The 25,329-nt window shown below is 43.8% G+C and overlaps 2 protein-coding genes across 4 annotated transcripts in view; both read left to right on the top strand.

Moving 5' to 3' along the window:
• Nucleotides 1–5,087: 5,087 nt before the first annotated feature.
• inpp4aa (inositol polyphosphate-4-phosphatase type I Aa) lies at nucleotides 5,088–14,547 on the top strand (the record flags this gene model as incomplete). Of its 3 annotated transcripts, none has more annotated exons than XM_079277465.1 (23): nucleotides 5,088–5,209; nucleotides 5,317–5,361; nucleotides 6,435–6,553; nucleotides 6,703–6,819; nucleotides 6,993–7,072; nucleotides 7,176–7,293; nucleotides 7,805–7,895; nucleotides 8,020–8,167; nucleotides 8,951–9,081; nucleotides 9,956–10,060; nucleotides 10,156–10,264; nucleotides 10,372–10,389; nucleotides 10,510–10,696; nucleotides 10,912–11,172; nucleotides 11,259–11,406; nucleotides 11,644–11,676; nucleotides 12,042–12,214; nucleotides 12,331–12,454; nucleotides 12,643–12,910; nucleotides 13,753–13,850; nucleotides 13,957–14,069; nucleotides 14,156–14,310; nucleotides 14,415–14,547. In XM_079277465.1, exons 1-23 carry the CDS (start codon nucleotides 5,110–5,112, stop codon nucleotides 14,545–14,547), a joined length of 2,874 nt encoding a protein of 957 aa, XP_079133591.1. In that variant the 5' UTR covers nucleotides 5,088–5,109. The 3 variants fall into 3 exon arrangements, with proteins under 3 accessions (XP_079133591.1, XP_079133590.1, XP_079133592.1); XM_079277464.1 differs by having other exon boundaries at nucleotides 11,638–11,676; XM_079277466.1 differs by lacking the exon at nucleotides 10,372–10,389.
• A 2,637-nt stretch (nucleotides 14,548–17,184) lies between these two features.
• The window catches only part of wdr75 (WD repeat domain 75), a 9,218-nt gene continuing 1,073 nt past the window's right edge, over nucleotides 17,185–25,329 (top strand). Inside the window, exons 1-15 of the mRNA XM_079276607.1 lie at nucleotides 17,185–17,283; nucleotides 17,576–17,705; nucleotides 17,935–18,000; nucleotides 18,480–18,579; nucleotides 19,392–19,516; nucleotides 19,910–19,980; nucleotides 20,245–20,361; nucleotides 21,203–21,291; nucleotides 21,395–21,553; nucleotides 21,849–21,908; nucleotides 22,123–22,238; nucleotides 22,447–22,622; nucleotides 22,850–23,007; nucleotides 23,470–23,650; nucleotides 24,785–24,788. Of these exons, the coding sequence (XP_079132733.1) occupies nucleotides 17,198–17,283; nucleotides 17,576–17,705; nucleotides 17,935–18,000; nucleotides 18,480–18,579; nucleotides 19,392–19,516; nucleotides 19,910–19,980; nucleotides 20,245–20,361; nucleotides 21,203–21,291; nucleotides 21,395–21,553; nucleotides 21,849–21,908; nucleotides 22,123–22,238; nucleotides 22,447–22,622; nucleotides 22,850–23,007; nucleotides 23,470–23,650; nucleotides 24,785–24,788 (1,638 nt within the window). The 5' untranslated portion in view covers nucleotides 17,185–17,197. The remainder of the gene's footprint in view (nucleotides 17,284–17,575; nucleotides 17,706–17,934; nucleotides 18,001–18,479; nucleotides 18,580–19,391; nucleotides 19,517–19,909; nucleotides 19,981–20,244; nucleotides 20,362–21,202; nucleotides 21,292–21,394; nucleotides 21,554–21,848; nucleotides 21,909–22,122; nucleotides 22,239–22,446; nucleotides 22,623–22,849; nucleotides 23,008–23,469; nucleotides 23,651–24,784; nucleotides 24,789–25,329) is intronic.

Here is a 25,329-nt window from a genome sequence, read left to right as displayed (position 1 = left end):
TTTTTCATTTAATTAAAAACCAACTCCCACTTTCTTTGGACCTTCCACTTGGCTTAGAAAAAAATGAATCAATACCATCCTACAATATCCGAAACGGATCGATTATGACAAACAACAATACTTTACAAAAAAGGAAACTTATTTTGGATTAAAGAGCTGCTTTAGCCAGATCAACTGTGACTCACGGTGGGTGTTTATTATTCGTATTAATCATAACGTGTGCCTCCATAGTATTGAATTGACAGAGATGTTGTTATTTGGCTCAATGTGAACGTGCGTATTTACGCACCTGCAGCAGCGTGTGGGACGGTGGCGCCCTGCAGACCAGGCCGACCGCGCCCCCCTGTGGAGAGGGGAAGGATCTTCGTACAGCGGAGCTATTACGTCTCAATGTGTCAGAGGGAGTCAGGGCGAGTCTTGACTGCAGACATCGTCGAGTAGCAACCAGGATGCGCATCAATATGAAAAGACACCTTCGCATTTCTCTAAACGGTATGACATATTTATTTTTTCCGCGTGTGTTCCTCATGTGACATCTCATCATTTAACGGTTTGTTGAAGGGCGTTTGTTCAAACCGGTGGATGCTGTCGTAAAGCGAGACCAGCACCTCGCAGCAAGAGCGCAATAAGACATGTTTACAGCCATTGGCAAGATCTCAAATGTCAATTTATCTGTTTCTATTCTGATACACGGCGTGTTGTTTAATTGTGCTGTACGTCCTGCAGCACCATGCGGCAGCCTTGCCGAATGAGCATCATCAGATATCATGACGCAATAGTTGTTATTGTCCGAGTGTCAGAGGATATATATGCATCCAGAAGTATATATTACTGGCCAATGCTGCCATAAATAGATTCCCATCTGGACAGCTCTGGCGCACAAATAGGCTAAACAGACTGGATGACACCCTGTTTCACGCAGGTACAAAAGGCCAGGAGACTGTTCATGTAGGATTATGCAGAATGATGTTATATATATGTTTGTTTTTGTGTCATACACATTACATCTAAAACCGGATGTGTTGCTCATGAAGCAATGGTGTGACGCTATTGCAGGCCTCCCGGATGCTCCCTACAGAGCGTAAAAGGATTAGATTTGATCTGTTGAATCATTGTTTTCACTCTTTTCATAACAGAGAGGGAACGAAAGGACACTTTGTGTGGCTCGCCTCTAACTGTTTCCTCTTTTTATATCTGTCTCCTGCATCTGTGTGTGCTGATGTGTGTGTGTGCGTGTGTTTCTCCTGATACTTGGAGTAAAGATTAACTCTGTGTGTGTTCCTGTAGCATCATCCTGTCGTTCATTCATCACTACTCATCATCATCGTCGTCATCAAAGGTTTCTGCTGTCTTGGTGACAGCTTCTACGTGACGTTACTTCCTCCTCATGCTTGTGTTTGCATGTTGCTGTGTGCGGATAAATGTTTTCCTCCTGTGAGTGAACACGTTTGCATATTTTGTACCGCTTTCGTCAATCCAATGTGGTCAGCCGTGTCCACGATTGTAGGTCGGACTCATGGGGACGCAGATCGGCACAGCTCAGCTCTGGACCGAACCAGGATCAATAGGTTGAAATTGAGAGGGACACCATGGCTACAGGAAAAGGGAGACGGCTGGAGCAAAAAAAGGGGAGGGATGATGACAAAGCAGAAGAAGGGGGACATTCGGGAGAGATTTAAAGGGGTGAGGAGGAGGTGAGTTAAGGATGAGGACGTCTGAGAGGGAGGCACTGCAGTGCAGCCGGCGCTGACAGCATCTGCAGGGGGCCAGCTGTGTGCCGCCAGACTCACTAACTGGGTCAGTTTAGTCTCCAGACCGCCCCAGAGGACTGTCAAGCACGAGTCCCACCTGAATCCTCTCTGTCCTCTCTGCTCTTACTACCTCACTTGCATCCTTGCTGCATGTAAACGATCTTTTTTTATCTTCTTTTGTTGAAGCTGGAAAACCATAGTTGTCAGTCTCCCCCTGACCTGTTTCGCCTATATGGGGTCAAAGGTCGCCTTTTGCTCAGTGGCACTTCATCAGTGTGGCTGCTTGCTGCCCCTATCCAGAAATCGACATCAACTAACTGTGATCTGTCAATAAGAGCTGAATCGTTGGTAATCTAATAATCATTTCAAGTCGTTTTTCAAGCAAGAATACAACATTTTCTCTGGTTCCAGCTTCTTATAAATGACAATAGGCGGCTCTTCACTGAATTACATCATTATAATGTCAATATTATCGGCTTTGGAACTGTTGGTCGAATAATTTGGGTTTGTAAGAACCCAAATGTGATTTTTCACTATTTTAAAACTGATTCGTCAGGAAAATTATCAGCAGATTAATTAATAATAGAAAAAATCTTTACATTTTAATTTAGTTTATGATTGATTGATATGATTAATAAATAGATTCGTCATTTATTCCAGAGAATGGCATGGGATGTGTTCAACAGTCCAACCAACAGTCCAAAATGCAAAGATATTCAGTTTATAATCATGTAAAACAAATGAAAACAGCAAATCTTCGGCAGGTGGAACCAGGGTCAGTTTGTCATTTTTGCAAGAAACGGTTAAAAAAGTTGTTCATCAATTTTCCATCCACTGATCAGTTCATTGACACGACGTTTGAGCTCCGCTCCCAGGCGATCTGTCCGTCATCAAGCAGACTTCACGTGGCTGACAGATGTGACGATGATCTGAGGATCCCTGTGGCTTTCCATTCGATCCACTGTGGGTTTCCTAGAGAGCCTCCCACAGTGCCCCTGGCAGATTACAGCATTTTAAAAGACAGCTCCCATTGACAACGACTCCCACACAGCGTAATGAGGCAGAGCTATCCGCGCCGTAATTGTCATCTGTTATGGTCTCCCACGAAGGTGCCAAACAGAGATTAAACTGGCAGCGAGCGTCACGCTCACACTCTGGATTTAGCGTGTGTGACTACGCACATGACTTGCAGTTCGTTTTGTGCGTCAAAACACATTCACGGCGTATAAAAATAGACCTCGGATGCTGAAGGCCTGACACATGAATGCACAGCGGTACACACACACATTTGTTCTCCTTTTGTCGGTGTAATGGCAAAGACAGACAGACACTCACGGTACCAGATATGCCCTCAATCCACCAGGAACGTGTGTGTGTTACGGAGAGGAAGAGACATTTATGCCACTTGATCACTCTGAGCTAAGGCAAGTGTGTGTTTGTGTGGCACACACACAAGCACTAAAGAGGAAATGTGAACTGAGTCTGACATGCCACATGAAATGCAGACATCTACCTCTTAGGGCAAGTTGAAGAACTTTCAGCTCAGGTCAGCCATGAGACCACCTGCTGCATCCTTTTCCTTTGCTCTTAACCTTTCACATCTTCTTCACGCACCCTGTTTTTCTCCCTCTTCCTCTGTGTCTTACTTCTCCTCTGGTTCATATGTGTGCGTAGTTGTGCCTTGCAGGAAAAGTAAATCAATACACTGACAGCTTGATATGTCTTGTTGCTGATTCTCACCCTTACCGTAGTGTTTCCACCGTGTGCCACACTTGGCACGGCCTCAGTTTCCTCTTCTCTCGCTGTTGCACATAAACTTGGCAGGAGGCGTGTTATTCGGTTAACAACACGAGCAGCCCTTTACGCCGTGGCTTTGCAATTTCACTATGCGGTGCACCACAAGCCTTTCCTGGATGCGGTGGAGTAATCGTTGTTCTATATATGAGACGGTTGTACCTGTGACGGTTGTAACGGTTGCACTGTTTATATAGTAAAAGAGGGATTTTAGTGAATTCTCTGTTGGATGTTAGATATGAAGACATTTTAAGCATTTCCAGTCCGTTTGTTTGACATCAACTACTCGTGTTAGAGCAGCATATGAGCGAACTGCAGGTCAGATTACGATCAAGATTAGTATTTATATTCATGGCCCCCAGAGGATGATTGTTGGGGATTTCAGTGACCCCCCTGTCCTCTTGTGTTACACCACTGGCAGGTCAAAATGTCATTTTATGAACATTAGTCCATGACAAATTATTATGGTACAGTCATGTGACATTTTCAGGTTTCCAATATTACTCAAAGATTTGACGGATCAGAGAAAATGCATGCTCTTCAAGATAAATCCTTTTGATTTGAAATGACTTCCTGTTATTTTTTCCACAGAACGAACAAACAACATGTACATTGTTTGTCACATCAAACTTTTGTGCGTGTGTGTGTGCGTGTGTGTGTGTGTGTGTGTGTGTGTGTGTGTGTGTGTGTGTGTGTGTCTTTTAGTGGCTGCTAGAGGCGCTTTATTTTTGATTATGCACTGTTTAGACATAAATATCCTCAGATTAATAAAATCACCCGAAACAGGACCAAGGCAAAAAATACTTTATTTTAAGAATGTTATGTCTGGAGCGGATTGGCTTAATGCATAACATGCATACATTTACCTCATTATATATCTGTCTGTGCATGTTTGTTTGACATTAGTCCGTCAGAAAGGTGAAAGAACAGCAGGAAAGCACATATAGCACCAGCAGAAGGTGAAGATTCAGTGTGCTGCGGCGCTCTGTTTCATTTTCCTACAGCTGTGTGAAAAGTCACACTTTCCCCCCACTGATTTTTCCCTCCACTGCTTGTATTAGCACATTATCAGAAGGGAGCGAGATACGTCGGCACTGACAGGAAACTACTCAACTCTCAATCCCTGCTCATCTCACAATGGAGCATCGTGCCAAGACATCCAACCTCCATTCGTTATTCATCGCTTTAACCGTGTGTATTGGAGACTGTAATCATGTGATGCTGAGCATTTCCGCAGCCAGTAGCAACCTTCATGGCTAATTACCAGCAGCTTTCTAATTCTGTCTAGTTTCTCTGAGCTCAGCTGCCGTCTCAATGAAAGGATGACATCAGTATCAAGTAGTTGCCCAGTCTGTATCAGCTGCATCACTGTGTTGTTTTCTTCTTTCAGACCTAACATTGCCAAACGTGTGAGCACTCAGATCAACACGCAAGGGAAACCAGCCAATACCTCAAAGCGCTGACGTGACAGACGGAGTTTTCATTCTGAGTCTGCTCGGCATCGTTCCACTCTTCAGCTCTTTTTGTTCTAAAAATCCATCCTCAGCACCGCCGTGAGCCCACCATGTCCGGGAAGGAGCGCAGCCCCCGCCATCGGCCGTGGTCGGTCTACCGGGCCAACACGTTTGATCTCTCAGCTGAGATGATGGGGCTGGCTCTATCGGGTAACTAAGTAACTGTTACCATGGTAACCTGTTTACCTCATTGGCGATGAAATACCAGGGCATTAAAATAAAGAGCTCCCCCTCCTCTTTTTCTCTCTGTCCTACAGGCAACAGTCAGGATCCAGACGAGCCTGTGCTGGAGTTTAGTGTGGGTAAGTTGAAGGAGAAGAGTACAAGGTAACACGCACAAACACTTGCTATGTCTCCTTTGTGGTGCAGGGACACGGATTGCAAAGTGAAAAGGCAATTCACGCACACACGTATCACCTCTGACTGATCATCAACCGGCAGGAATTGGCTTTTTTTAGAATAAATTGAGGAAGAAGCCATGAACGCACTGCTGCACACTGAATGTGGATCAGACTGTGTGTTCTCTTCCTAGGACTTACACTTTGTATTGACAGAGTCCGCTTCATTGACCACCAGTAGGCCTAATGAGTCCAAGGTAGTCGAGCATTACCAAATCTCATGACCAGAACAAAACCAACAATGAATTGATCTTAGTAACCACACAGGCAAGTGTCGTCTGTGTGTCCAAAGCCCGATACAGCTCATTCCTCTTTATTGTTGCTCCATTGTTGCTCCGCACAAAAACACATGAAGAGTAACACCGCTGCACCGGCTGACATCTTTATTCGTTGTGATTTATTTACACTGTTGTTCATTTTGAGTCAATCCCACCATACAGCTGGTGCGGTAAAAACTGAATCGTGCACCAAATGTGTATTAAGCCCTAGATGAAAATAGTATAGTAGTGTAGTAAAAATAAATAGTATGTTATATAATAGTATCATTTCTCTCAGTAGTTGGCGGAGAGACCAAGAAGGATATTGGACTTTACATTCACCCAGACACACAACTCCAAATGAACGATGATGTTGTTCCATGTCTGTAAATATGCAACTGTTTGCTATCATGTTCACCATATTAGTTTAAATTGATAATATATCAATGTTTACAGCTGCCCATAATTAGGCAAACACATCATTTGATGCTGCTTTGGATGATCTTGACATATTGTCATTGATTGGCTCAAGAGGCGACAACATTATTTGTGTGCAGCGACTTGTTCAATTTATCCATTGTTCAACCTGAAAGCATTACTGTAAACAAGTGCTGCAAAAACACAGTATTACACGTTCCTCACATGGCCAAGGATTAGTGACCATCCCACCATTAAATCCCACCGTCTGTAATCTCTCCCTGTGTTTCTACGTTGCTGCAGCCTGCAGCGAGCTGGTCACTCCCTCTCTGGACCGTAAGCCAACCAGCTTCGTCGCCATCAGCTGCACCACTCCGCCCCAGGCCTTCTGGACCAAGCACGCTCAAACTGAGATCATAGAGGTACACCACTGTTCGCTTGCCCTCGCTTACTGCCCGCTGTTGGAGACTTCAAAACCAGTTCAGCCCTCTCTCTCTCTCTCTCTCTCTCTCTCTCTCTGTCTCTCTCTCTGTGTCTCTCTCTCTCTCTCTCTCTCTCTCTCTGTCCTCAGGGCACCAGTAACCCTATCTTCCTGTGCAGCGTGGCGTTCTTTCAGGACTCTCTGATCACTCAGCAGACTCAGGTCAAGCTGTCTGTCTACGACGTAAAGGACTGCACACAGGGCACGGTAAGCCCAAACACAAGAATACCACTTGACTCTACTGTCTTCAAATTTCCTGTTAGGGAGTGAATAAAGTTCTTATCGACTAAATCCTTAATAGTCTACACTTATCTGGGTGAAATGCTCTAAATCCTGTGTATGTGTGTGTGTGTGTGTGTGTGTGTGTGTTTATGTGACAGATGTACATGCTTGGTTCAGCCATGTTTCCTCTGAAAGAGCTGCTGCAGGACAAACACCACAGACTGCATCTGACTCTCAGGTAACAGGCCGACACAACACACGGTGCCCCTTTTCCTCTATGGGTGACTAAACGACATTTGGGTTCGGGGATGTTTAATTTGGTCATTGTCACTGTGGTTCAGGTCAGCGGAGAACAACCGCGTTGGGAACGTCACCGTCATCGCCTGGCAGATAGAGGAGAACCGCGAGCAGAGAGCTCCCGTTGCCAGATTACAGAGAGGAGACACTGTTCATGGAAGGGTGAGTGATCGGAAAAAAGTGAGACAGAACGTTTTCGTGAAAACTGAAATGTTGGGGTGATTAATTGATTGATATAAGATTTATCAGCAGCTGTTTTTATAATCGATTCATTAAAGTCCTTTTTCTTACATAATATGAAACAGTCCGTAGTTCCAGCTTCTCAGTTGTGAGCATTTTCTGCTTTTGTCTTATGTGATGAAACAATAGCTGTTTTTAAGTTTCTGTCTGTTGGTTGTACAAAACAAGCAACTGAACGACATCACTTGAGGCTAAAACTGTGAAAACTGTGATGGCCGTTTACTACCCTTTTTCTGACTTTTTTTTTAGGCCAAATTAAGAAGAAATTCAGAAAGCAATGGGCTGATTAATTGATGATGAATCTAAGAGTTGCAGTTATAGAAAATCCATTTAACCTCACATTATTTTGCCTGTCTAAGTATCACCACCCTCAGCCTGTTTCTGGTTGTATTGTTTTCACAACAGGCTTTCTTTTTGTCCATGTGTGTGTCAGATGGTTCTCCCTGTTGATGAAAGCCTGACTGAATCCATGGGCATTAAATCCAAGTCTTCATCTCTGTGTAAAGACCCAATGCTAAAGGCTGGTGAGTGCGTGTCTATTTAAACTAGATATCAACCTCCTCTAAGCGGGAGTTTAGTAACAGTCTGGTTTGCGAGCCATGTGATGGTGATACACGGCTGTGGTGGTCTGTTTTCGGTCCGCTTCAGTGTTTGGGGGCGTCATGTCCCGAATGTACCGGCTCCCCACCACCGACGGCAACCACCTTCGGATCCTGGAGCAGATGGCGGAGAGTGCGCTCTCCCTGCATATTCCTCGACAGTTTGTCAAGCTGCTGCTGGAGGAAGACGCCGTCAGGTGAAGTCTGAAAATGGATACTATTGATCAGAGGCTTTAACATCTTTGCAGAGGAGCAGCAGGGTGTTGTAGTGCACTGACCCTTCAAAGCAAAGCAACGTCAATGACCAACTCTCTGTGTCTTGGTTGTTTTTACTTTGATTGTCTCGGTCTCGGCCACCAGTCTCACCTTTTACAGTCTTTGGTCTTTTTATTTCTTTCTCTTTTTCCCCTTCCTTTTCCTTTATTTAATAGCTCGTGCACTGCTCTGTACTGGCATTGACAAGTGCATATTATTGTCCAGTTTTCCATCAAGTGTCTTGTAAAAAACAGATATTTGTGGTGTAGTTTATGTTTCATTTGTAAAAAGTGAAGAAGTTAATTTAATATTATGCAAAAATATTTTGTTTCCAATATAATTATATTTTTGGACTCCATTCGGAGTCCTAACTTTATCTTCAAACGAAAGAAATCGACATAGTTTGTGAAGCAGAATGTCTTTTTTAAGAAGTTCTTATCAGATACAGTATATATCTCAATGAGTGTGTCCTTCGTGTGATACATAATAAACTGTATCTTTATTATCATATTGTCATCATCATAAGGTCAAAGACACATTATCAATACGACTCCCACTGCTGCCATTCTTACGAATGGTTGCTTGTGATGTGGGTGATGTGAGAAGTTGGACCTGCTCAGCTGCAGACCCTTGAACAAGCGCCACTAACCTCAAACAGCTGCGACATCATCAGTGCATCGGCTGGATGTCTCGATCGTAAATGTGTGTGTGTGTGTGTTGTGCAGGGTGTGTGAGCTGGAGGAACTGGGCGAGCTGTCTGCATGTTGGGAGAACCTCAGGAGGCAGATCATCACTCAGTATCAGACCATCATCCTCACCTACCAGGAGACCATAAGTGACCTGCACGAATACAAAGGTTAGAAACACAAGCTATTCATATTCATTTTAAGGGGGCACTGCACCAATCCAATCTAAAAATACATGTGCAAGTCAATCAGTCACAGGGAGTACGACACATTTATAATAGAAAGCAAGCGTTGCGTTTGATGTATGTGGGCATTTACCATTCAAAAGTTCGAACTAAAAGACGCTTTTAAAGGGACAGTGTGTCAGATTTGGTGCCATCGAGCAGTGTGGTTGCAGATGGCAACGCACCGAATACCCTTTCGCTGATTTCTTCCCCTTCAAAGATTGCGATAACGTGCACCGCAGAGTGCAAAAGCGTGGTAGCGCCGTTCTCCTCGCTCAGACGCCATCCTTTCCATAACAACACTACTTAAGGAGCAACTGGAGTCAGACGGGGGCTGGCGGTACCATGGTTTTGCACTCTGCGGCTCACGTTACCGCAGTTCAACAAGCGTGTCGTGGAGCTACTACAGTGATGTAAAATCGCAAAAGGCTCCTTCTAGAACGTTTGGTTTGTCCGTTCTGGGCTACTGTAGAAACATGGCGGGTGCAGCATGGCGTCGCTCTGTGAAGAGGACCCTCTCCATCTGTGATATGAAGGGCTTATTCTAAGTGAAGGAATTCTTAGTTTCAGGTGTCTTTTCCACATCAACTTTGACCATTGCTGTTCTTTTTGCTGCAAGAAGTTTTAAGAAAGTGCAATACCAAATTGATGAGTTTCCCTTTAAGTAAAACTATATAAATGTTGCACAATTGCACACAACTAGTGCAACATCTTACATATTTATATTTTCATGTGAAATATCACATTAGGACATATCTGTAACTTGTTACGGTATTTACAGATACAAAGAACCTCTTTCTTACTTTCTGCTCCCTCTCAGGTCCTTCTTTTAAGTCCAGTACCTTGAAAACTGAGAGGAAGTTGGAGTTTATTCCTACTAATCTGCACATCCAGAGGATGAGAGTACAGGGAGAGTCTGGCTATGGTAGGTATTTATACTGCATGCATATGTGTGGCCAAGGTTTTAAAAATATTCTTCAATATCTTATTCCATCCTCTTTATTACTGTCCTCTGATCAGACCGGACGTACGATGTTGTGACTATCGGTGCACCTGCAGCGCATCATCAGGGCTTTAAAGGCTGCGGCCTCCGGAAACTGCTGCATAGGCTTGAAGAAGCCAGGAAACAGTGAGTAGAGCAAAACAGAAAATACGTGAGCTTCACAGTGGTGTTTGATTTGATGAGTGGTTAATTCATCTTTTTTTTTTCTTGTGTGTTTTGCCTCACTCAATCAGCACTTATGAGGAGGAAAGGTGAGGCGACAAGTAGTGTACCGTAAGATTCTTGTGTGTTATTTGTCATTGCTGTGTCTTCCATACTTATCTTCTTTATCTGTCTTTGTCTTTCACTCCCGCTTCAACACACACCCAAAGCTCTGCTGGGTCTGGCTCTAAAGGAATGGCCTACCAGCCTCAGGATGTTGTGAAAGCGAAGGAGCTGATCGGTCAAATAAACACTCTGAAGACGCAAGTGTGTTACTACACCGAACGTCTGTCGCGAGCCGCCAAGGAGCGCTCAGCCAACGCTCTGGATAGAACCCTGGCCATCCTATCAGAGAAGGTAGGAGAGCGCTTAGCAGATCTGGAGCGTGTTAATCAAGAGCTGAGATGTCGATTATTTTCTGTTTGATCTGACTCACTCTCCCTCTACTTCTGGCTTCTTCGACCTCCCGACTTTTTATCTCAACGCTTATTGTCTGAATAGAAATGATAAGCAGTTTTTGACAGTACAACCATATTTCAGCCTCTCTGTGTCGTCTCCCGCTCCTCTTGCAGACTCGTCAGTTGGTGAACGTGTGTGACTCCAAGCTGCTGTCCTCAGCCATCCTCGCCCTGGCATCCGCCCGCCCAGACTCCACTCTGCAAACCCCATCCCCGTCGTCCTCCTCCCTTTCACCCTCCTCTCGTTCCCCGTCGCGCTCCCCCTGCCGCCACCCGACCTCCCCATCTCGTGCTGCCACCTCGCCTTCTCGGTATGCAGAAGGGAGTAAAAACAAGCGCTCCTCCTTGCAGGCAGATTTTCACGAGGAGGACTGGGTAAGACAAAGTCCATCTGCATCTTTGATGTCTGTATTCATGTGTTGTTGTTTGTAATGTTCATGTTGTAATGTGCTTGTGTGCAGGAGAAGGTTTGCCTCAATGTGAATAAGAGCTTGGAGTGTGTGATCCAGAGGGTGGACAGGCTGCTGCAGCGAGACAAACTTCAGAGCGACAGCAGCTCGGAGGATGTCTTCCTGCTCGCCAGCGAGGAATCGGGTAACACTAAGAAAGGTACGCAGACACACACTGCTGTGCTCTCATGAGGCATCCGTAGGAACCAGGAACAGCCATCATCATCGTCATCAGTCTCTCACCAGACTGCTGCATGTCTTTCACATCTGTTGTTTCATTCTCCTATTCATGCCAACTGCTTCAGTGTGGCTGGATGATTAAAATCTGAAGTATAATGTTGTGCAGATGTGGAATTGTGTCCTTATCTGAAAAAAAAACCTTTTCTCTCACTCGTAGACATCAGCCCAGAGGTCGAAAAAACGTCCCCAGGTGAGAGCATTGCATTATTTCCTCTACAAATCCTAAAAAGTCACTGTGATATGAAAGAAGAAAAGTACTCCTGCCATTTGATTGTTTGGAATGTTAAGTTACGGCTTCATGTCATGCGTTAGTTCTGTGTCAAATAGAAGTCTTTACAATGGAGTAAAACGATTTTAGAAAATGAAAAAAATGTATTTCGATATTGTGTACCGGTAATGTTAACTCATTTAAAAAAAAGATGAAAATATTTCCAGGACATCTACAAAATGTCATATGTTTTTGTTTTGTTTTGATTTTTGCAAAATCTACTGAGCTCAGTGTCTGCCCCCCCCCCCCCCCCCCAGTGTTTTACGCGATGCGTGCCGTGTCTGCAGGGGAGTGGAGCGACGCTCTGTACCCTCTCCTCACCACGCTGACGGATTGTGCTTCTCTGATGAGCGACAAAGCCAAGAAGGCCATGGTGTTTCTGCTGATGCAGGACAACGCCCCCACCATCGCCATGAGCCTCACCCTGCAGTACCGCCGCGACGTTGTCTTCTGTCAGACGGTCCGTCCACACGTGTCTTCACCCTCCTACCGCTTCTGTCTTTTGCATACATTCGTAGTTTTTGGAGAATTGCTTTAAAAACATGGCCGTATTGATATGAGTTGTGCTTCTTGCAGCTGACGGCGCTGATCTGCGGCTTCATTATCAAGCTGAGGAACTCTCTCTGTGACTCGGGCTTCCTCAGGCAGCTACACACCATCGGCTTGCTGGTGCAGTACGAGGGCCTGCTCAGCACTTATGGTAACTTTAACCAGAACAAATGGGTCCTCAGCCCATGGCTCTAACTTTTCACCACGTTTCACTGAAATCTGTTCAGCAGATTTTGTGCTATCAAGCAAACATACAGGACCACATCATAACATCCTTGAGGCTGATCTAATGACATCACTGTCCTTTGTGTTTCTGTGATGACTCCTTGTGTCTTAAAGGTGAGGAGCTGGCCATGTTGGAGGATATGAGCGTCGGAGTGATGGACCTAAGAAATGTCACATTTAAAGTTACCCAGGCAACTTCAGGCTTCGCCCCGGACATGCTGCCGGTGATCACAGGAAACAGGAACGGCTTCAACGTCAGGGTTCCCATGTCCGGGGCGATGTTCGACACGCTGCCACGGGAGATTCAGAACGGGATGCTGCTGCGCGTGCAGCCCGTCCTGTTCAATGTGGGAATCAACGAACAGCAGACGCTGGCTGAGAAGTGAGTCCCTGAGATCAGAGGACAGGAAAGGTTGAGGGCTTGAAGACAGAAAGGAAATGGAGAAGAGAAAGGGCACCAGAGGGGGAAATGGCAATTTTGGCTGGATAGGTATCCATTTTTAGACAGTGTGGCAAGTTTTATCGTTTTTAAATGAAATATTTCAAATCAAGATCATCAAAAAAACATAATTTACTATTACTATTATACAGTGATTTATCTGAGTGCCTTTACCAAGTAAAAAAGAGGAATGGTCATTCTATCAAAATGACTCACTCTTTAAACATCAGGTTGAATACATTTGGCATGGTTCAATTATTCAACATCTTGTATCTAGTTTTTTATGAGGCATGAGGAAAAAATAATTCAATTTTTTTTAAACATGCCTACTTTTTTGCACAAAATATACATTTAAAAACCCAAAATGTATTATAAAAGAAAACATCACATTGTACATAAAAAATAATTCATCAAAATGATTAACACAGTGATGTATTGTATTTATGACCTGTTTTATTGTAGTCAAATTAAATTCTGCTCTTTATTCACCGGGTGCCTCTCAATGTATTTGACATGGAGATCATTTAAAAATGAAGAAAGTACCAAAAGAGGTTTGAATGAGGATTGAATAGATGTAGTGATGAGAACAAGGCTGCTGGTTTTAAGAGAATGGAACTGGGTTGAGAATATGACATTAAAAGGCATCAGTTCCCTGGATAACACATTAAACCTGCATGCAGTAGGTTGAAGTACAGCGTTGAAATATGTTGAAATTACTTATTAAGGGAGGACAAGTGTGATAGTCATGAAATATTCCAGCTCTAATATCCCAAATGTGTCTCCAGGTTTGGAGACACGTCACTACAAGAGGTGATCAACAAGGAGAGCGCCACTCGCCTCAGCTCGTACTACGACCAATTTAAAGAGGTCCTGCCAGAAGACTGTGAGTTTACATACATGCATGCATGCAAAGCACTTTTATCCAAAGGGGAAAACATTTTATTTCCTTGTTCTTAACTCACCTCACTCTTCCTCTGTTCTCTCCTCAGGCCTGCCTCGCTCTCGCAGTACCACCAGTCTGCCCGAGCTGCTTAAACAGCTGAGCCAGAATGCGAACGCCAAGAAAAGCAAGAACGTGGAGATTTTGTGGCAAGCAGCCGAGGTACACTTGCCTCCCATGTCTTCTCTGTGCAAATTTAAAAGCTCTGTCTTCTGCCTCTGATTGTTTTGGTTTATCTAACCCTGAAGACATGTCGCCGCCTGAACGGAGTGCGATTCACCAGCTGTAAGAGTGCCAAGGACCGCACAGCCATGTCCCTGACCCTGGAGCAGTGTCAGATCCTGCAGCAGGAGCACGCCCTCGCCCCACAGGTCTTCTACCAGGCCTTGGACTGTATGCGCAGGTCAGCCGACGATGACGAAAGTCATGAGGCTCACAGATAGTGTTGCCCCTGAGTCAAAAGGTCATTCGAAAAGTAAATAATGCATAACTTCTGTTTCTCCACAGTGAGGGCTGCAGGAGAGAGAACACCATGAAGAATGTGGGATGTCGTAAATACGCCTTTAACTCTCTCCAGCTCAAGGCCTTCCCCAAACAGTATCGCCCTCCAGAGGGCACGTACGGGAAAGTGGAGACCTAAGGTCTTCTAACTGGAGAAAAAAAACCCAAAAGACTGACGGGGATAATGATGATAGCACCACACAAACAAAAAATACCAAACACAAACTGGAACAACAGCCCTTCGTTTTGTGATTAGTCACTGTTAAGATGATAATTGTCCAAGTGCCAGTGCTACTGTAGGTTGTTTTATAGCGGTTTCCCCTCTCCTCCAGTCGTGCTAGAATCACACACTTTTCACACTTCCTGGCCAGAAAGATGTCTCTCTGTGTTACATTGTAGCAGTGTGCAGACAACACTGTTGGCTTGTGGCAGTCGTTGCATCAGGAAGCATTCAGCCGACGCATTTGAACTTGTCTCCGGGAAGAAAAAAGATGTACAAATGTCTCCGCCTTCAGAAAGATGATGTGGGGCACATTTTTGTACTTGTCCTCGCTGCTTTTATTTGATCCGATCAGTTTGTCAGTTAGAGGATGAGGCTGCAGATATTCTACATTTTTTTCAACACATTTGCAAGACCAAAACTTACAATGAATTGGTCAAGGACTGGCTGGCACAGGTGAGTGCTGTAAAGCTCCTTCCTGCTTATGGTGCCCTGTTATAGGAAATGTCTGACCTTTAACAACAACAAAAAAACTATATTTGTTTGTGTTTAGGAGGTATATGTGGGCCACATACGGGGTAAGTAAGTAGTAGGATAGGATTGAGGAACACACAATTGCATTGTTGGTTTTGGTCTTTAAATGGGATTTATTGACATAAAGAATAATACCACCCTTGTCCTTTAAAGCTACACTAGGTAAGTTATTGATAAAGGATTTTGTTTTTCAGCCCAAAACACAAAGTGAAGCTGCATTGAGAGCCCAAGGATTTTATCTTATTTTTCAAGACAAGAGGTGACAAATGTTGGGAAATGGTAACCGCAGCAAGCAAGCGACTGATTGTTGAGTGATGAAAAAAAAATTCAAAAAGATTTCTTGAAAGTGTTTTTAAGAAAATGACTGTGTATCTTTCTGCCACTTGGAGCTGCCTACATGTGAAGTTGCCCAGCGTGGCTTTGATGATTACACCATCAGCTTTGTTAAAACAGATGTCTTTGCTTGTTAGCAAATCTCTCTGGACCTAAAGTCAAAGCACTTATTTAGTCTGTTTCTCTCCCACTGTCTCTCCTTCTCGTCTTTCTTCTTCAATCACATAAATATCCAACACTGTATCACTTTCTAGAACAAACACAACTCTCCTTTATCAAAGTACATATCTCACACCACTTTATGCCATTTGTATTACAATGATGTCCCAGCGAATGTGATTTCTGCGGTTCTTCTGGTGCTTCACTGGGAGCATCAATGGGGAACTGGTTCACAAATTGTGGGATTCTAAAGTGGTGCATCACATTATTCTATGAACATTTCTACAGATATTAAAGACATTTCTGAAGGTTATATGCAGCACTATAGCGGTTCGATGGCCCTTCAAACTTTAAGCATCTATTTATTACAGTATGTGTTCTTAGTTTTAGAGCAATCAGTTGAATTATGCAGAACTTTATGATTGACATTGGATTAAAACTTTAAAATGCGTATTAATTTAACCTGCATGAAGAAAAAAAAACGATTGTAACCTGTTACGATTACCCATGAGCACTTGATGGATGTTTCTAGGCTGAAGTGAAATGATGCATATTTGCATATTTGTCTACCAACCATCAACAACACCTCATCTGTTGTCACCTCGTCTGTCAGTTTACCAGCTCCAATGTACTTAATTGTATAAAACTTACATAGACAGGGAATTTTATTTAGAAAATGTTAAATGGTATTTATGTTGATATGGCTGTTGCCAAATGCTGTTTTAGTTTTCTCCATTGTTCTCGAGGCAGTAAGAACCTTGTTCTGATCAGTTGTACATGCACACAGGTTGGACCTTCGAGTTTTGGAGAGGCCTGCACCCCCACAGAGGTATAAAGTGAAACTGAAATATTGAATAAAGGCTTGTCAATGCCAAGTGAGTGTGTCAGTCAATGAAATTATCGTAGACAGTATGAATTGAACAGCAAATGTTTAATCCTCTCGAGTGTCAAAGAAAAGCATCTTATATGGTATATATAGACAAAGTGTGTATGAGAGAACTCTAAGCACTGTTTCTATCCGTCTCTACCACTGTAACTCTTAACTGTATTTATCTTGTGCACCATACAGCAGCAGTAATGTCAAAGTATTTGACATTACTTGATATACCAAATTAGTGCAAACTAACTATTGTGGAAATAATAAGAATCCCATTTGTTCACATAATTACATTAACCTCACGTCTCATATTTGCCCTCGCAATACACAAGAAATGCGGCATTGTCAAGCCATTCCAAAATGTCTCTATTCTGTATTAAGTACCCATCCTCTATAATGCTATCGCGCTAGGCCAGCCTGCTGATGGAGCCGCTTTAACGTTATCGGAAACTGTTTGACATGCACGTGTCCTGCAAAGAGTAAAACCTGAACATAAGATAACCATGTTTAGCAGGGATAATGAAATTGCTTTATTGTAGTTGTATAGTAACTACCACACTCCAGCAGGTGGCAGTAAAGCGCCTATAAACAGTGACGCCGACCGGTGAGTAACCACAAAGAAGAAGAGGCAGCGGTCAGAGGTTAAAGTTGAATTTTGTAAAAAACATGGATGAACACGGGGATATCCGCGTGGTTCACCGAGGTGGCAGTAAAATAAATTACAGGAAGCCTGTCATAACCAACGATTCAAAGTAAGTGAGTGGTTTCAGTCCGATCAAGTTTACTATTCGTTGGAAGACTCTGTCGCGTTTCTACGCGTTTTTATTGGCCACAAAGCTGAAGCCGGTGCTAGCTGTTAGCATTAGCAATATAAGCTGCTAAACCAACCGTTGAAGTTGCTGCCGCTGTTTACAAAGTATCACGAGCTCGTCTCACCGACACTCTGTCAGTGTTGTAACAGTTACTTAAGTTACACACGTATCACCGTTTGGCCCCGAAACGTTTAAGTCCTCGTGTGAACGCTGTGGCTTGTGTTGCTTGCAGGCTCCTGCTGTGCGCCTCAGGAGAGAGCGTGAAGGTGTTCAGCACCTCCACGGAGGAGTGTGTCCACGACCTGCGGGGACACACCGACCTGGTGACCGGTGTGCTGCTCAAACCCTCCAACCACCTTCAGGTACAGTCCTCTCACCACACTGTCTGTTAATGGGGAGGGGAAGAGTGCAGCAGTGTGTGTTGTTTTCTTTCGTTGAGTTTGGGGTAAAACATTTCTTTTAATGAAGGGTATTTAAAAGCATTAACATATGGGACATGTGTAGTTGCTGCTTGTATAATGATTTTGTACATTTCATTATATGACATGTTCACTTCTTCTCCTGTGATGATGCATTTCTGTTTTGTTGCAGGTCTACTCTTGCTCAGTAGATGGCACTGTCAGGCTTTGGGACTTCACAGATGGCATCCTTATTAAGGTACAGCTTGATTCTTGTCATGTTTTTTTGCTCCAGTTTTTGCAGTCTGTCTTAACAGACCCCCCCCCCCCCCACACACACACACACACACACACACACACGCACACACACTGTCCACTTCCACTTGCCCTTCCACGTTTTTAATAATGAAGCCACCAATATTTTATATTTTGTTTTTTGTACTTTATGCACTTGTGTACTTTATGCAACAGTGCTGCTGTTGAATTAAACTGAATTGTGTATATACTGTTTGTACTTTATGCACTTACAGTATATACACAATTCAGTTTAATTCAACAGCAGCACGAGCAAGGTGTCTATGGTGGAGCGTGGCGAGCTGTCACAGTACCTGTATATTTATGTCCTCCTGCTGAGTGTAGTGAAGGAAGAGTGGGCTCAGATCTGTTTCACAAAGAGCCGGTGTTGTGTTTTCTCTGAAGTCTGACAGTCATGTGTGAGAACTGTGTGATCTCTTCCAGACTTACGTCATTGGATACCCGGTTTACGCCGTCTACGCATCTGCAAACCATGAAGGAGTCATCTTTATCGTTACTCCCTCAGCAAGTGGCAAAAGATCTGGTAGGTTTGACATATTTTGTAATGCTGGTCGTTGCCTGGGTGTGATGCCTAATCTGTCATCATCATCCATTAGACCACTGGTTACCAGCCTGGGGGCCAAAGCTTCATTGGAGGTTACGAGGAGAACTTTTAAATGATAATATACAGTTGACCTATCTCTCAGCATTTCAATAATTTCTGTGAAGAAAATTAAAAAATGATCAGCTCAGAATGAAACCAAATTGCTCTTCTTTTGTTTTATACAACATTCTGCAATTGTTGCGTTCACTATTTGGGTTAATTGTACAGTTTATTATCTGTTCTGTTATTAAAAGAGGAGAGCGATCAATAATGATGCTGAAGTGGTACCGAACTGCAGAACCAGGCTAGCTGGAGAGGTAGCTGTCTATATGAAGTTTCACACCACTACTTACAGCACCCTGTTATTCAAAAGTTTTCTTTTGTTGCTTTTAGTGGCAAAAAATGTAATTTCGGAATAAATCTGCCCAGAGTTTGCCGTACTGAGATGTGTTGTAGATTACATAGAATACTCTGTAGACGAATTAGACAGTCCGGGTGAAGACGGGTGCAGTCCACGTGTTTCTTTCAGCACATCAATTCCAGTGTCGGCAGGTCAGACCTGGATGTGCATCCACATGCATTGCTGTCTTTTACAGGATCTGTTTTCTGGTGCATCCACTAGGAGTCGCTAGTCACAAAAAAATGTCACATTTTTCTCAAAGGGGCTTTAACATGTGAAGTAGAATTTGGGTAAGAGGTCACTGGGTAAGAATGTGTAGCTGGCAGATGTTTGACATTGTGTGTGTCTGCAGAGCTGTTCCAGCTGGTTGCCCTACATCTTCCGCAGAGCGGAGAACAGCTGGTGGAGGCCGGAGAGCTTTCTGCTGTGCTCGAGGACGTCAGTTCCAACCCACGAGCCACTGTCTTCGGCAGAGGGGTACATTCACCAACACACCATCTGCAACAGTTTCATACACAAAAGTGGTATTCCCCACTTATTGACAAATCAAAGGGCTATTGGTCTGAACGCTTGTTGACTTAATTCGACTTTTCTGCTCTGGCAAAATACAATTATATAGGAAACATATTTTTTTGACTATGATCTAAAATTGTCTGTTTTCAAAAACTTGAATAAAGCCCCCGGTGGAAGCATGAAATGAATCCCTATCTCGTGAAATTCAGATCATTATCAATCGTTTTTTTTTTTTATTGGATATATACCATTTACAGTTATGATGAAGACCCCGCTTCAATTCGACGCCAGTATTTACTCAAGAACAGATCCTTCCTGCATTAATGTGTTAATAACCAGATGTTATCCGTCGCACAGGGTGAATATATTGCTTCAGCTGAAGACGTGCATCTGCAGGTCTACTTCTTCAAGAAGCAGAAGTCATACAGGTGAGCCACGGTGTGAGATGCTTCAGGTGCGAGCTGTGGAGATTATTTTATTGAAGACGGAAAATGAATTAAAGATGATGACAAATTGTCATGTAAAAACCCACAACCATTCACAGCTTTAGATAGAGATCAGAAGTAAAGTCGTCATACGTGATAACGGTTATGAATCATGAAACCCACGATGTTTACAAACCCACATTTGCCTACAAAGCCTCGAGGATGTTCAATAACGCCGCATATCTGTCCTTGTGTGGTGGTCAATAGGTTTCCCCTCAAAGAAGACAACAAGAAGGGAGGCAAGAACACATTCACGTGCGTTGCCTGTCACCCTAAAGATGACTGCATAGCCACCGGGCATGAAGATGGCAAGATTCGCTTGTGGTGAGTGTAGTAACAAGATGGCCTTGGAGCATATACACTCTCATCAATTGACAATATTTCCTTAATTATTCAAATTAGTTCAGGTCTATGCAGCTCTGTGTTTGTATCATGTATGAATGTAGCATAGACTGTAGATCAGAAGTGGATGTATTCACCTTGACGTCACGCCACCCATTGGTTTTGTTGACTCTGGTTTTGAAGCCTTGAGTTCTGCATTTGGCTTTCCCCGTCTTGCTTTTTTGCGAGCTGAAGTGACACGAGGGTGGAGCTAAGAACAACCGAAAGTTGAATAAGACATTTGTAGCAACTAAAAAAGGTTACAGTTAACTTTCATGAACAAACCGTGAAAGGGTTCAATTTCCACGACGAAAAACACGGACAGCTCCCAGACCGGGACAACCCCATGGTAGCAACCTGTCAATCACATGGTAGCCCCGCCCTAAAACCATACTCTGTTTTATGGTCTATATTTAACGGTACCATAATTTACGAAGGGAACACCATGCTGTATTAAATATGTCTTAAAACTAACAATTGAGACAATAAACTCATGTTTACCAAATGTTTACTGAGGTAATGAATCAGGTTTAAGGCTTCACCTTTCAGAACCGAGTTGCTGCCTGGAATGTAGCAGAGAAGCTTCTTTTTCTTCTTTTTTTTTGGCGAAAGGGATTATGCTTTCGGGTTTGTCGCTCCGGACGTCTGTCTGTCCGGTCCATTCTCGTGAACAACTGTATGGAATCCCTCCAAATTTGGGCCAAACGTCCACCTGGACTTAAGGATGAACCGACTGGTTGTAGCGTGTCATTCTTGTTTCTTACATTACCGTTTATCCTTTCAGGAGAAACTTCAACCACAGAAAGGAGTACACATACGCCACCCTGCACTGGCACCACAATGCTGTCAGCTCTGTGTGCTTCACACCAGAAGGTACACAAATGTTTTATTGTTTTCTCTTTATTACAGACTGATTATTCATCTCAATCGCGCTATATTAAAGATCTCTGTATCTACTTCGGCTTTGTCTCACCAGGCACCAACCTGTTGAGCGGAGGCTTGGAGTCGGTGCTCGTCCTGTGGCGATACAACCAAGAGAGCCAGCGGGACTTCCTGCCCCGCTTGGGTGCTGCCATCACACACATTGCCGTCTCACCCGATGGAGCTCTGTTCTGTACCTCGCACAGTGACAACAGTAAGAAGCTGCTACCTGTGAAGCCCAACGAGCAACAAGATGTGCAGAAATGACTGTAATAGACATAGTTGTGCATGTAACACTTCTGAAGCCAGCCTCTGCAGCATCAGTGCGCTATGGTAGCCGCTTGATTTGAACTCTGCATGCTTTACAATTGATGACCCACTTTCCTCCGAAGAGCTCACGTCGGAGAGTTGAGAGAGGCAACTCTGTGGAATGTGTAAATAGAATTGCTTCTGACATTCAGTATGAAGGGAAGGCTATCGTAACTGGTTTCTGTCTCTTCTTGTTTTAGAGATTACGATCATCCAGAGTTGTATTAAAGTGTCAGCTGTCATTCAGGGCCTGGTCAAAGGTGAGTACACACTGTAGGTGGCAACGGCACGTAGATCCATAAACATGCTGTATGTGCTCAGAGATGATGACCGTATCTATAATAAACAACCTTCACGGTTCCTGGAAAACCATCGCGCTTCGAAGGAAGATCTTCATATTAATGCATACAACTAGATTTGAATCTGCTCGGTTACTCTATTTCACTCCATTTTAATTTTTTTCTCGTGGTGCAGGAGAAAGTGTCAAGACAGACTTGATGGTGGACCCACGCAGCAAATCCTTGGTGCTGAACGGGAAACCGGGCCACCTGCAGTTTTACTCCCTCCAGAGAGACAAACTGCTGTACAACGTAAGCACTCTGCTGTATGAACTGAGCCAAAGATGCGGGGGAGTTTGTGGACCAGGTTTGCAGCTTCAATGGACATAATGTGCTATTACAGCACATTAAACTGCATAGATGTGGTTAGGAGTACTTTGAGACGAGGTATTTTCACTACAAACGGCTCACTTAACCGTACTGTCATCAACTTAAAATCTGTCTTCTGTGTTTCCCACAGCTGGACATAGTGCAGCAGGAGTACATTCATGAGTTGGGCCTGGAGCAGTTTGAGGTGGTCATGGTGGATTTTGAGGCCTCTGGCAACTGGATGGCAACGGTGGAAGAAAGAAAACAGAAAGCTGCTGAGCTGGAGCTCAGCTTGAAGCTGTGGGCGTTTGACGAGCAAACACAGAGGTACATATCAAATAGCTCATCTGAACTCACTGTGAGACATGCTGGAGTTTCAATGTTTTCAAGATTGTAAAGCTGCTGTGGAAAGATTATTTTGGATTATAAAATCTTCACCACCGTATTGTCCCGTAGTTTCTTTTTCCAAGAACACGAGCATTAGTTTCGTGCTGATAGTTTATTTCTTTCCCTTACCCACAACCCTGTAACATGCCGACTTGCGTCACCTGCAGTTTTGTGCTGAACACCACCGTCTCGGCCCCACACGAGGCCCGGATTACGGCCATGTGCTTTTGCCAGGCCACCGACAGCCAGGCCACCATGCTGGTCTCCGCCAGCAAGGACGGACACTTCAAAGCCTGGCAGCTGCCCAGATCAGCCCACGCAGAGGGTAAGCGGCTGGAATGCAGAGTTCAGCTGATCAGCTAGTGTGGTAATATTTGCCGTGCTCTCTTTAACTCGCTGTCCTTTAGTGTCGTAGACTTTGACTTCTAATTCTTGGTTTGCATCTCCAAGAGCTATGTGTAAAAAAAATAACATTTATCACTGTATTTGACCGTTTTTATTTGAAGTAAAAATCTGGCATTTTTTAAAACAAATACTTAAGCAAGGAGCTGTAAGCCGAATGTATACATTACCCTTAATTCTATGTAGCTACCGGGCCAAACTGACAAAATTAAAAGTTGAAAATGTGCAATAATTTAGTTTAAATGCCTCCTAAAATATCTAAACTCAATATCATGATGTCCATCCTACCATCGGTGGCATGCAGGCGATGCTTCAATACCAAGTGTACGACCAGGATTCATTTATTTATTGCATTCTGTGTGTTTCCTCTTGAACGTGCCTGCAGATGAAGGTCCTTCCTGGTCATGCGAGTTCGTCGGAGCCTATCACGGCCTGGTGCCGGAGTGCTGCTGTTTCTCAGCTGATGGTTCTCTGCTGGCCGTCAGCTTTCGGGAGGTGGTGACCTTGTGGAGCCCGGCTTCCTGGGAGCTGCTGGCGACTCTGTCCCAGCCGCCCAAAGCCATCAGGTCAGCGCATAAACCTGCACTCAATACTTGTAGTGCTGAACAGTTTGTTTGTTGTACTTAAAGATCCCCTCCAGCCTTATCCTATATAAGCTCACAATGTTTTAGAGAAGTAGAGGTGTTTGTTTAGCTAAACGGATGGTTTTCATCTGCAGTGCAGGTGGATGAAAGGAGGGGAACGCTGTATACCCGTAACTTGGATGCTATGAATCAGTATTTTGATACATTAAAAGACAACGACCAAAAAAAGAAGGCAGACAACAGCATTAAAGCAGATGTCTGTTAAGAAAGGCACAGCATAAATATCAGACCTCCTCAAATAAAGGGAAATTAAGCAGTGATCTTATTTAGTGTCTTAAAGCAATGGAATGACTTGACAGAGGTGTATGACAGCCAGATGGTCACTGGCTCAGTTACAATTATGTCATTAAATTGGAAAAGAAAAAAAAAAGCCGCAGGAGTAACTGCTTTAACAAAGAGGGCCAGTTGTCAAATGAAAGCTCTCAACATCACTGAACCAAAGAGTGACTTCACAGAGTGCACTTGTCTCTTGCCTAATATCGGTTGTAGGGAGGCTGTATTGTAAACCGTTTATTTTGTCCGTCCCAGTAAGAGCAGACTGGGCACACATTGAGGAGAAAACGGATGTCCAAGTGACACACACACACACAGATTCACTAAGCAACCAGCTGTTTAGAGTTTCTAAAAGGCTCCTCGGCGGTGGACGTTGTTGAACAGTTAAATTACCTTTTTACCACACTGGCAAAAGTCCAGAACCTCGTTTCTCACCGCAGATGTTACAGGAACAAGGCTGCAGTTACACAACGTTGCTAGAGTCTCAGAAATGTTGGCAGATCCCCCCACCCCCCTCAAGAAGGGGGCCCTCGGGTCACCGAGGACACAACACTAGCATTGTTAGTTTCTGTCCCACTTTTCTGAAATATTCGGAGAGCAAAGCACTGAGTCAGCCGTAAGCATATTTACAAGACAAACGGAGAGCGATGACTTGTAACTTATCTTAGAATCCAGGAACCAGCTGAGGGAAACCTTTTAAAGCTATTACCATAGTCATCACAACAAACAACGCCAGAAAAGGTATCTTGGTAATTAGTAGTTAATGGTTCTGTGCTCTTTTAGGAACGTAAAGTTGTCTGAACTAACAATGCGTAACAGAGGAACTCTTCAAATGAGCAGACATTTGCTGCTGAAAGGGAATTTGAGCGTAATTAGACTTGAAAGTTGGTGGGAGAGGAAAATAGACTGTGACTGGTCAGCTGTTTTGACAGCTGCCTGGTTCCCCTTACAGTACATAACTACCACCTATGGATGAGTAGCGCTCACTTAACCTCCAAACTCACCAACTCTGGACTTGCAACTTGAGAAATTAATCACTTTTTTTTTTTCCTCTCTTCCAGAGGGTTAAAATAGGCACAATTCACCTGACAAACGTGTTTATTTTATCAAGAAACAGATGAATATTTTAACACATGTCGTAAACTCCCTCTGAATGATGTGTAGAAGAAGGCAGCACTTTCAAGTCTGAAAGCGGCCACTTGTCTGCCAGACACACATTCTGTGTTTGGTTCTTGGTGGGTGTTCAGACCCGGCTTGCGTGTTCCAATTTGCCCCCAAAGCGGGAAAAACTCCTCAAAAGCTAATCCTGTGAAATATGTGTGGTGTTG

Source organism: Melanostigma gelatinosum (genome assembly GCF_949748355.1).
Source record: "Melanostigma gelatinosum genome assembly, chromosome: 10".
Lineage (NCBI taxonomy): Eukaryota > Metazoa > Chordata > Actinopteri > Perciformes > Zoarcidae > Melanostigma > Melanostigma gelatinosum.
The sequence above is the reverse complement of the archived record's forward strand: the minus strand, read 5'-3'. Positions and strand labels throughout refer to the sequence as shown.